This window comes from Zootoca vivipara, chromosome 14 (genome assembly GCF_965207765.1).
Source record: "Zootoca vivipara chromosome 14, rZooViv2.hap1.1, whole genome shotgun sequence".
Classification (NCBI taxonomy): domain Eukaryota; kingdom Metazoa; phylum Chordata; class Lepidosauria; order Squamata; family Lacertidae; genus Zootoca; species Zootoca vivipara.
This window is the reverse complement of record NC_142597.1, coordinates 2,279,212-2,291,363: the sequence shown is the minus strand read 5'-3', so window position 1 is coordinate 2,291,363 and position 12,152 is coordinate 2,279,212. Positions and strand designations below refer to the sequence as shown.

Sequence of the window (12,152 nt, the reverse complement as noted above, 5' to 3'; positions counted from 1 at the left end):
TCCGAACCCCCATCCTATGCCTGCTCTGTGTGAGGTGGTGGGGAGGAAGAAGCGTCGAGGAAGGGGTCCTTCCTTGCCGCCTCTCCCCCCAGCTGGGAAAGGTATTTATTTTTATTTTTGAAATTTACCAGTAGCTGCTGCATTTCCCACCCTCGGCTTATACTCGAGTCAGTAAGTTTTCCCAGGTTTTTTGAGGTAAAATTAGGCTTATGTTCAGGTCGGCTTATACTCGAGTATATACCACACACACACACACACACACACACACACACACACACACAGATCATAGCTGCCAAGTTTTCCCTTTTCTCGCGAGGAAGCCTATTCAGCATAAGGGAAAATCCCTTTAAAAAAGGGATAACTTGGCAGCTATGACACATATACAAATAATGTTGTGCCTTGCAAACCCTCACAAGATGCCTTATGAAACAGCTGGTAAGCAGCAAAAATTTAAAAACAGACCAATAGGTCAAAACAATTAAAGACACCATGAGCTGAAGAAAAAATAAATAAATCCTAGAAACAAAAATTTAAACAGTAAACCTTATGTTTTTGCCCACTTCCTCCCGTGGTCCAGTCAGCAAGTCTCAGCCTAGTCTATCTCACCTGGCTGTTGTGAAAATATCTAAGCTAAGAGGAAATTGGTGCTTGAAGGCATCAAACATTGCTTCCTTTTACCATAGTGGAACATCTTTGTACTATAAAAAGCCACTTCCATCCAAATTAGCATAACTGCAAGGCTTCAGCCAATCTAAGTCTGGCTTAATGCCGGCATGTTCTAGATGTTTCAGTCCTACTATTTTCAGGTGAGCTTACTCCCAGGTTAATGTGCACAGGCGTCTGGCTCCTAAGGAGTTATTTTAGGCCTGTAGCACTGGGGGTGCGAGCTGTGGGAAGCACAGTGATTTGTTTTCCTTTTTATAAATGGTGTATGTGTGTATTTGCTATTTAAATTTTACATGCAAGATGGTGAGGAAAAGCATACGGTTGGTATTTTTCCTAAGTGCTTAGTAAAAAACCAAAGCCAACTCTCAACTTTTCAGTACAGTGGTACCTCGACTTATGAAGACGATCCGTTCCGCGGCCGTCTTCATGAGTTGAAGTCTTCGGTTGTTGAAGCGCCTGTTTTGCACAAGCGCAAAGCGTGATTTTGCGCTTCTGCGCATGTGTCGACAGCGTGCGCAGCGAAAAGACTTCCGGGTTTATCGACTTTGGAAGTCGAAACCTTCGGAAGTCGAGTCGTTCGGATGTTGAGGTATGACTGTATTGTTGTCCAACAGCAAAATCTCTACACATATCACACAGGTTGAGTATACCTTGGTTTCCAAGCATCTCCGTTTCGCCTCGGTTGTTGAACGTTTTGGAAGTCGAATGGTCTTCTAGAATGTTCGACAGCCGAGGTTCCACTGCATTACAAGTTGTTTTTTAGGTATCCCCCCCCCCCAGCACTGAATGGAAGTCCTAGGTTTTCATGCTTTCTGAGCTCTAGCACTTCCGACAGCCTCTGAACCAGGAGGTTCCATAGAGCAAACTTGGCTAAATACAGTGGTACCTCGACTTACGAACGACTCAACAACCGAATTTTTCGACTTACGAATGGGGGTAATGGCCGCGCGCTTACGAATGTCTCGACATCCGGGGAAAAACCCATGGCGCTTTTAGATATGGATTTTTCGACTTACAAATTTTTAGATAGGGTTGCTTCGACTTATGAATTTTTCCGTTTTCAATGCATTCCTATGGGAAATCACGACTCCAATGGCGTTTTTCGACTTAGGAATTTTTCGACTGACGAAGGTGCCTTCAGAACAGATTAAATTCGTAAGTCGAGGCACCACTGTATCCCGTCGAGACACCTCTGTCTTTCTCCAGGTCTTTGGGCAGCCTACCTCTGCATCTGCTGAGGGAGCAGAGACAAATCACAGAAAAGAGCACCTGGCTTCAAACCCTGCTTATGGGATGTGTGATGCATTTGGCTGCCATTGTGGGAAGCACAATACTGATCCTGCCTCCCCGCCCCATTTTTCCTGGCTGGAATGTGTCCCTGGACTGCATAATGCCTCTTCCTTGTGTCTCTGTGTAAATGTATATCTTTTGCTCCACCCACTTTTGCCTCTGGCCCCACCTACCACTGGCATTTGGCCCTCAGAAGGCTGCCCAGATGGGAATGCGGCCCTTGGGATGAAAAAGGTCCCCAGTCCAAGGTTCAACTCAAAATGCTTCTGGCCGGTCTTTGGCAACTGGTCCTCCACGCTGGAATGTGCTAGGAGTATGAAGCCAGAGTCATGGCCAGGTAGTCAGCGTCTCTGCATCACACCTCCCCTTGCAGCTGCTACCAACCTTGTCTAGCAAAGGCAGCAAAGAGAACAAAGGCAAAGCTGCAACATGGGAAGGCAGATTAAAACTAAGGAAGCTGCAGCAATGACTATTTCTGGGGGGGGGGGGGGAGCCATTACTTTCAGGGAGTGCCCAGGAGCTGTTGCTTGATCAGATTCAGCCCAGGAGAAAAATGACAGGGACCATCTGATTCACTAAAGCCAGATGTGAAGATTAAAAAGGGGGAAAGTAGAACAGGATGGTTCTTGTCTGCGTCAGTGGCTGCTGCTAAAGGAGTTTTATTTGTAGCAGAGGGTCCCTGGCTGCGCCAAGAGTGGGAGGTGCAGAGGCCACACTCTGCTTGTGAGTCACTGCAGATGGAAACAAGTTGTTCTAACTGGAGGCAGCAGCGTCCATAGCAAGTGCCAGAATGACTTCTGCATTGTCGCACTTTCAGCCAAACGCCTCCGCCTGGCTTTGGAGAGGTTCGGAGATGATGACACCACATCTAGCTGGAGGCAGGCCCTGCTTGCAAGACATGCTGAGAATACTTTCCCAGCTGCAACAGGCACGTAATTTGGGAACGTAATCTGTGATGTGGCATAAGAAGCTCCAGGAAGGAGGGGGAAAAAGACCATCAACCCATTTCGAAGCTTTTTGTCTTGATCAATCACCTGCTTTTCAGTCAGTCAGCTAATTCTTGTTGTTGGCTTTCATGTGTCTTGGGTGACGATGCAAGAGAGCGCCTTCAGAAGTCAAGTCAAACGGTTAGAGAATTACAGCACCTGCTGTGGCTGTAGAGACAGGCTTTGCTGCAGGTGAGGCACCTGAAGGCAGCTGGTCTTGCCACCACACGTGCACTATAACGTCATAACACCCCACACCTGTAGCATCTGCTTGGTGGTGGTGGGTTCGCACATCCCTCACTGAGGGCTGCTTAAGAAAGGCACCTGGGCCCTGGGGGAGCATGCATCTCGCCGTGGACACTCCCGCTTTGTATTTTATATAATGCCATTATACCGCCATCACTACTAGTATGCTCGTATCCCGTTATTTCCTGCAAGGAGCTCAAGGAGACACATATGGTTTCCCCTTTCTCCATATGCTTTTCACAAGAACCCTGTTAGAGACAGCTTGTAGAATTTTAAGCATAACCTTGCTAGCATGTGAAATAAGCGCAATTGTGCGGTAGTTGGGGCATTCTTTGGCACTGCCCTTCCTTGGGATTGGGATGTAGACTGATCTTCTCCAATCCTCTGGCCACTGCTGAGTTTTCCAAACTTGCTGGCATATTGAGGGTAGCACCTTAACAGCATCATCTTTTAAAATTTTAAATAGCTCAGGTGGAATACCATCACTTCCACTGGCCTTGTTATTAGCAGTGCTTTCTAAGGCCCATTTGACTTCACTCTCCAGGATGTCTGGCTCAAGGTCAGCAACCACACTACCTGGGGTGTATGAGACCTCCATATCTTTCTGGTATAATTCCTCTATGTATTCTTGCCAACTCTTCTTGATGTCTTCTACTTCTCTAGAAGTCCTTTCCACATTTGTCCATTATTATGGTAATCTTTGTACGGAATGTACGAAATGTATGGTAATCTTTGTACGAAATGTTCCTTTCATATCTCCAATTTTCATGAACAGATCTCTGGTTTTTCCCATTCTGTTGTTTTCCTCTATTTCTTTGCATTGCTCGTTTAAGAAGCTGCATTCAATTTCCAGTATCTTTCACTATCTCCCTCACATTTTGCTTGCCTTCTCTCCCCCACTATTTGTAAGGCCTCATTGGACAGCCACTTTGCTTTCTTGCATTTCCTTTTCATTGGGTTGGTTTTCGTTGCTGCCTCCTGTATAATGTTACGAGCCTCCATCCAATCCATAGTCAGACGCGTCAGTCTGACCTACCATAGGTCAGTGTGGGTCGGGATGCGCTAGGTACTCTTCTGAGGTAAACATAGCCTTGAGGCTCTCAAACTCCCTCTGCACCTCTTGCATCCACTGGCAGGGTCTCTTACCTCTTAAGCAGTTCATGAGAGGAGCCGGAAGCCCTGAGTATCTTGGTATGAACTTACGGTAGTAGTTTGCGGAACCCAGGAATCGTTGCAAGTTTTTCTTGGTTCTGGGTTCCTGCCACATCACCACTGCCTGCACCTTGGCGGAATTTGTGTGTACTCCCTTGGGGTGATGTGGTAGCCCAAGAATCCACCTCTGTCACATGGAACTGACACTTCTCTAACTTGGCATACAGCCGATTTTATCTGAGCCACTGCAGCACCTCTTTCACATGTTTTACATGCTCTTCAGGGGTGTCTGAGTAAATAAAAAGATCATCTACATCAGTGTTTCCCAAACCTGGGCCTCCAGCTGTTTTTGAACTACAACTCCCATCATCCCTAACTAGCAAGACTAGTGGCCAGGGATGATGGGAATTGTAGTCCAAAAACAGCTGGAGAACCAAGGTTGGGAAACACTGATCTACATAACACAACACTGTAAAGTCCACCAGACCCCCCCCCCCCCGCAAACACATGATTGATGAACGCCTGGAACGTCGCAGTTCCCAAATATAATCCAAATGGCATGACTAAGTACTCAAAAGTGCTGTATCTTGCACAAAAGATGGTCTTCTACTCATCTCCTGCTCTCACCCATATCAGGTAGTAAGTCTCAAGTAGAACTTAGTGAAGATCTTTGCCAATCCCAACCTCTCCAGCATGTCACCGATGCATGGCAGGGGATAGCGATTGGGTACCACTACCTTGTTCAGAAGCCTGTAGTCATAGAATCATAGAATCACAGAGTTGGAAGAGACCACAAAGGCCATCCAGTACAACCCCCTGCCAAGCAGGAAACACCATCAAAACATTCTTGACATATGCCTGTCAAGCCTCTGCTTAAAGACCTCCAAAGAAGGAGACTCCACCACACTCCTTGGCAGCAAGTTCCACTGTCGAACAGTTCTTCCTAATGTTTAGGTGGAATCTTCTTTCTTGTAGCTTGAATCCATTGCTCCGTGTCCGCTTCTCTGGAGCAGCAGAAAACAACCTTTCTCCCTCCTCTATATGACATCCTTTTATATATTTGAACATGGCTATCATATCACCCCTTAACCTTCTCTTCTCCAGGCTAAACATACCCAGCTCCCTAAGCCGTTCCTCATAAGGCATCGTTTGCAGGCCTTTGACCATATTGGTTGCCCTCCTCTGGACACGTTCCAGCTTTTCAGTATCCTTCTTGAACTGTGGTGCCCAGAACTGGACACAGTACTCCAGGTGAAGTCTGACCAGAGCAGAATACAGTGGTGCTATTACTTCCCTTGATCTAGATGCTATACTCCTATTGATGCAGCCCAGAATTGCATTGGCTTTTTTAGCTGCTGCATCACACTGTTGACTCATGTCAAGTTTGTGGTCTACCAAGACTCCTAGATCCTTTTCACATGTACTGCTCTCAAGCCAGGTGTCACCCATCCTGTATTTGTGCCTTTCATTCTTTTTGCCCAAGTGTAGTACTTTACATTTCTCCCTGTTAGAATTTATCTTGTTTGCTTTGGCCCAGTTCTCTAATCTGTTAAGGTCATTTTGAAGTGTGATCCTGTCCTCTGGGGTATTAGCCACCCCTCCCAATTTGGTGTCGTCTGCAAACTTGCTCAGGATGCCCTGAAGCCCATCATCCAAGTCATTGATAAAGATGTTGAATAAGACTGGGCCCAAGACAGAACCCTGTGGCACCCCACTAGTCACTACTCTCCAGGATGAAGAGGAGCCATTGATGAGCATCCTTTGGGTTCGGTCAGTAAGCCAGTTACAAATCCAATGAATGGTAGCATTGTCTAGCCCGCATTTTACCAGCTTCTTTAGAAGAATATCATGGGGCACCTTGTCAAATGCCTTGCTGAAATCAAGATAGGCTACATCCACAGTGTTCCCTTCATCTACCAGGCTTGTAATTCTGTCAAAAAATGAGATCAGATTAGTCTGACATGATTTATTTTTCAGAAACGCATGCTCACAGACCGTTTGCTTAATGATCTGCCATGATCTGGTATTGATGTCAGGCTGACTGGGCGGTAATTGTTTGGGTCCTCTCTTTCCCCCTTTTTGAAAATAGGGACAACATTTGCAAGGTGTCAACTCTGAGGTGTTATGTTTCTTCACGAAGAGCACAGGGGTGCCCCCTGGGACTTTGGATGGACAGATGAAGCCGCACGACAAATTCTTCTCCAGAAATTCCTTTAATGCTGCCAACTTCACCTCTGACATGGAGGACAGCTGGCTGTTGGGTAGCTGAGTGTCCGGCAACAAGTCAATTTTGCAGCCCTAAGGCCTATGGGGGGTGGGGTAGTCTGTCTGCTTCCTTCTCACAAAACACATCTTTGTAAGCCTTGTATGGTGGGGGCAATTGTCCTTCTTCCCCCGTGAGGGGCCCTAAGACCTCTGCCCCTCTAATCTCCACTGAATCTGGTACTCCACCCCCTAGACAATGTAGGTGGCAATAGGCCGATGCAAAAGTTATGGATCTCTGCCCCCACAAGATCACAGGATCGTGCCGGGGTAGCCATGTCATTCCCAGTACTACGGGATAGGTGGCTAACCTTGTGATGTGGAACAATATTGTCTCTTGGTGGCCCGGTAACTCTAGGCCTATTCTTGTCGTGGCATCTGAGATGCACCCCAACAACAAGGGGCGCCCATCGGTGGTCTGCTCTCCCTGGAAAGACTCTAAAAAATCCACTCAAAAGTACAGCATTGTGACCTCAATGGATATTAGTGCCCTAATATTACAGTAAACAGGAACAGAAAACTAGAGCTTAAATGGTGGTCCAGGGAGCCATTAGTAGGCTCTGATATATTATCAGATTGGCTCTGAGGTCATAATGAGAGTAACAAATGCAAATACTGAAAAAAAAGTTTGTCTGTTTTTAAGTTTCCACCACATGCTGAAGAGGCAACCTATTTCAACTTAACAAAAACAGCTTGTCTCTTCAAGCAACAAAAGCATCTTTGGTGGTCACTTCAAAGAAATCCCATGTTTTGAACACAAGCATAGCAATTTTGTTTTAATTCAGAGGGGTAGACAATGAAGAAAAACAGACCAGTATAGCAAATAGCACAACAGAGTTTAAAGTCTCTGCACAGGAGCAGGAATTGCCCCTTTCTATATTCTCAGATCTGCCTCTAATCTCCAGACAAGCCGGATCCTACCTTATATCCACCTATACGATGGTCAGGCTTGAATTCCCTGCCATTCTTCAGCCAATGCAGCGAAGGGGTGGGTGTCCCACTTGAGGGGCACTTAAACTTCACGGTCTTGGCAGCGGGAACAGCATGAAGCTTCTTCTCCATTTTCTCAGGGTACGTCCAGTAAGGCGGAATGGCTTCTACAGGAGACCACCCCCACCCACCAAAAACAGAGAGAGAGAGAGACAGATATGCGAGTAAGTTGGGGCGTCAAGGGGGAAAGGCTCATGGCACCAGGAAGAACACCTCCCATAACTAGAAAGTAGCACAATTCTTTCTTCACAATTGAAGGTTCTAGTGGGTTCCATCTCCCTGCACCCCCAGGACAGCTGCTCAGGGGAAGCAACTTCTAGATGTTGAAAATGGGACACTTGCCCAGCTTTCCTGGTCCCCAAAATCAGGTGCCACTGTGGAATTAATCCTGTCCCACTTCTGTTGCTCTACCCTTGGAAGGGACAAATTACTACTGAGGGAGAAGACGAGGCCTTTGACAGCACTCTGGGTGCCTGTTTCCTACCTAGCCTATCGGATGTCTGCCTACTGGTAGGCACTAGGAACCTGTTGGCCCTTGGGCATGAGAGGGTGACACAGAAGCTGGAAGGGGTTGCAAGAGCCAACTCCCCACCGCCAGGGGAGAATGAGTCCTTCCTACTAACTGATCCCCCACAGGAGGTAGAAGCATTACCAAGTAGGTTGAGGACACTTCACGGGCAAAAAAGGAAAAGCACCACAGGCTTCATAGAATATTGCCAATGCACAGATTCCAGCTGGAAAAGCACCACTGCTACCAAGAGGCTGTGTTCGTAACTAACAAGTTACATTAACTGATTCATGTCACACGTACGATTTGGTCTGGAGTTATCTGCCTCCTTCTCCTCCGAGGAAGAATCATCGTCATCGTCATCGTCTTCAGCAGATGGAAGAGCATCTAGAAAAGGAAATGGCTGGAATCATTTTTGAGTGGGCAGCATGTTAGCCTGCACTGATGCAGGAGAAGGAAAGTAGGCTCTCTGAGCCCCACACATTTACCTTCCTTAACAAGGATAATGGTGGGCCCTTGCCCGTGGGATTGTGTTGCTTACACCAATCCTACAACTGCAATCATTACCTATTTGCTTCCAGACCCAATTCAAAGTTTTGGTGATCACTTTTAAAGTCCTGCATGCCTTAGGTACCCCTTGCCCCTCCCTAAGATCATGGGCCACACTTCTCTGCATCTCATCTAGGGTGAAAGAACATTCAAGGAGAGAGAGAGAGAGAGAGAGAGAGAGAGAGAGAGAGAGAGAGAGAGAGAGAGAGAGAGAGAGAGAGAGAGAGAGAGAGAGAGAGATTGTGACGTGTGAGTGGCTCCCTCCCTATTTTTCTCTGCTTGTTGAATACAGTTTTGTTCCAGAAGGCCTTTTTTGAATATGACGGCTAACGTTTTTGTTTTTGTTTTAACTGCTGACCCCTGACTCCCAGGTCAAATGTTGTTTTGGTAGAATTCCCATGGTTAAATGCTGTATGCTGCCCTGAATGGTGCTTTTGCACCCAGATGGCAGGACAGAAATTTTAATAGGGAAATCTGTCCTGAGCAGCTGGATCTGTTGGGCTGCTTGGTACGAAAATAAGTGGGACTTGGGAGGAGAAAGAAAACCCCAGGAAACCACCGAGGAACACGTGAGTGGGAATGGGGCCCCCAATGTACTTTCCAGCTTGCCCCTGGCAGGGGCATTTTTCATTCTGAGGTGACCCCCTACTCTTCTTCCAAACCTGCAGAAGGGCAGGCAAACTTGCTGGCCTCGGGGGCTTTGGACTCATCCACACTTACTTTGCAGGCACAGCTTCGCACTTCCAAGCTGTGCCCCATCGTGATTTTGCTTTGGTTCTTTGCTCTGGAGCTTTCCCCGCAAAACCCTGCTCTTTAGTAGTCAATCAGAGCAAACGTCCATTCGGATTTGCTGTGCATTGCTGCATGCTCCAATGGAGCACTAGAGAAAGGGTTTTCATGGGAGAAGCTCTCACACGGAGCTTAAGAGCGGGTGAAAGTTCTTTCTGCTTTTAGGACCTCTGACAGGCTCCTTGTGGTAGGGAGAAGGCTTTACCACTCCTCACTTGCCTGCCTGCTTCCTGCCAGTCCAGAAGATGCCAGTGGCTGGCAGGTTGCCCTGGAAACTCAGCAGATGAGGAATGGGGGTGGGGGACCCAACGGGAAAGAGTTGGTTCTGCCTGTCACTGGCTCCCCCTACTGTTGGCCTCCTGGCCTTCCACCCTACACAGTTCCACGGGCTGCCAACCAATCCAGCCTGCTGCTGGTGGCAAGCAGACATTTTGGCCGACTCCCAAAGCCAGTCAAAGTCTGTGGATCTTGCGGTTGGGTTGGACATTCAATATACTTTCAGGAGTATCTCCTCTGTCACTCTGTATTGATCAGCAACCCTATCAGCTTGAGATAAACAGCTCAGCACAGGAAAGAATTAGTCTGGGTCATACAATCTCAGACTGGAGACAGAAGATCACATGCTTCTGAATCTATTTACTTATGGGGGGGAGGGGGAAATTCATAGCTTGTCGTGTGATGTCTAGAATTCTCCTTTGCTATCTGTTTTAAAAAATGGGAAGGTGTTCTGAAATGAAAGATTCTCCTCATCCCCAGTCTGCTATCAGAAATTTGAAGCAGGGTGGCCCAAGAACAGTTTTATCTTGTGATAAATTGCCTGTCTAGATAGAACCTCGCAATGGCCATGAGAGTCAGCAAAGAGATTTCCCCACCCTTCAATCTGCAGCCAGAGTGGGACTCAGTGTTAGTCCTACTCAAGAGTAGATCCACTGAAGTTAAACTTGTCATAGTTAGTCTCTTCAATAGGTCTACTCTGAGCAAGACTTAGTTGAATACAACCCACAGTTGTATTGTGAAATACAACTTGAGCAAATCTGTGTAATCCCTTATTCCACAAGGAATTATTTGTGGGAAGAAGCATAGAACTAGGCAGAAGGCTGAAACTTTACTCACAACCAATGGAATTCTTATTCAGTTACCCTACCCTGCTGTCTGAGCTTTTGGCAGGATTTGCCCACTTTGTAGCATATGGACTATAAACTTGATCCTAAATGAAAGGAAAACCAAGATTCTCAAGAAATGGAATTTTATACAGTTGGCACTGTAGAGCTATCAATGACCACATCCTGCTCAATTCTTTCCGTTCCACCATAGCTTCTGGCCAAACTGGGTTTGCCAGTCTCTGCAGCACCTTCAAGCACAACTGAACAAAATCTGAAACGCTCTCCTGTAAACACAATTAGCACTTCCTGCCTTAAATGTGTGCTCACTGTACTGTGACTATCCTTGGAATCTATTGGGTATAAGTAATTCCTTTGACAAGAGCAAGCACACTTTCGCCCTGGTCTTAATAGCTGCACTGTCTTTTGAATGGACAACAACTCCATCCCTGTTCTTGGCTTTGTTGATGGACAGCCAACCCAGTTGGAAAATTTCCATGGAGGCCTGGACTATAAACCTAAGGCAGCCTTCTGCAACCACTCTGGGGCCAAGGAGAAGGAACTGTGTCTTCCACCACCAGCGGCCAAGAAAGGAGCCAGAGGAAGCCACCTCTCCAGGAACTACAAGGTGATGGAGGTCTGAGCTCCATCGGAGGAGGGGAAGGCCTGGTCTTCACCTGCTGGTCTACCATCAAGGAAAGAAGCCTGCAAAGATGCCATCAAAGATGCCCCTTGGAACTATCCCTTTAAGCAGCTCCCTCATACATCAGATCCAAGGAAGGACTTGAGTCAGAGCAGGTGACTTGCACTCAAGCACTTCGCCTGTGAAGAATTGAGCAACACCCCAAACAACCCTTCAAGAGGCAGGTTAAGTTGAGAAGCAGTGAGACTTGCTGGACAGAGAGTCCAGAATGGGGTTTCCTTGCAGCCAGACTGGATGCCATCTGCTGTGCTAGAGGTGCAGAGCCTGTGGCCCTCCAGGTTTTATTGGATTCCAACTCCCATAAGCTGCCCCTCATCCCTGCGGTTGCCTGCTACAAACCTGAGACGTTCACGGAGAAGTAGGTGGTCTCGCTTCCAGAGGGGCTGTTGGTCATGCAGGCATAAAGCCCTGAGTCCTCTGGCACGGCGTCCCTAACCTCCACCTCCTCCCCTGTGATGCGTGTCCGGTTGTTCTCCAAGAGCTGGACCCCATCTCGTACCCAGTTGATGCTCTGCACATCATCCCGTAGCCGGCAACGCAACTGGAGGAGGTCGCCAGGGTGAGCTGAATAAGACTCCACTTCAATGCTTGCTTTGGGCAGAACTGGAAATGTTAGAGGAGACAAAGAGACAGAGAGGGAGGGGGAAAACAAGGGGGAAGCAAGGGGTGAGTGGTTTATCGCAGATGCATTACTCTGGCAGCATGCAAACACTGGGGAAGAAGGCATCCCTCCTGCAGTTGTAAAACACAGCCCTCAGCTGCCATGCAGGTCGTTTGGAAGAGCGGAGGGAGCAAGGGTTGGGGGAGGAGGTTTCCATTTGTATTACTGATACAGGGCCATCAATGTACACACTGCTCTGTTTTAAAAAACTTGTCATCAGAAATGAACTGCAGCCACAAAGCATTGTGCT

At 47.4% G+C, this 12,152-nt stretch overlaps 1 protein-coding gene across 10 annotated transcripts in view; it reads right to left on the bottom strand.

Moving 5' to 3' along the window:
* FGFR1 (fibroblast growth factor receptor 1) overlaps positions 1-12,152 on the bottom strand; it is a 100,141-nt gene that overhangs the window by 43,434 nt on the left and 44,555 nt on the right. For 7 of the 10 annotated variants that reach the window (XM_088657717.1, XM_035139887.3, XM_088657719.1 and 4 more), the window contains exons 3-5: positions 11,581-11,844; positions 8,404-8,487; positions 7,524-7,699 (exon numbers count right to left, since the gene is read on the bottom strand). In XM_088657717.1, the coding sequence (XP_088513843.1) occupies positions 7,524-7,699; positions 8,404-8,487; positions 11,581-11,844 (524 nt within the window). The remainder of the gene's footprint in view (positions 1-7,523; positions 7,700-8,403; positions 8,488-11,580; positions 11,845-12,152) is intronic. The other 3 variants (XM_088657722.1, XM_088657723.1, XM_060283074.2) reach the window with 1 other exon arrangement.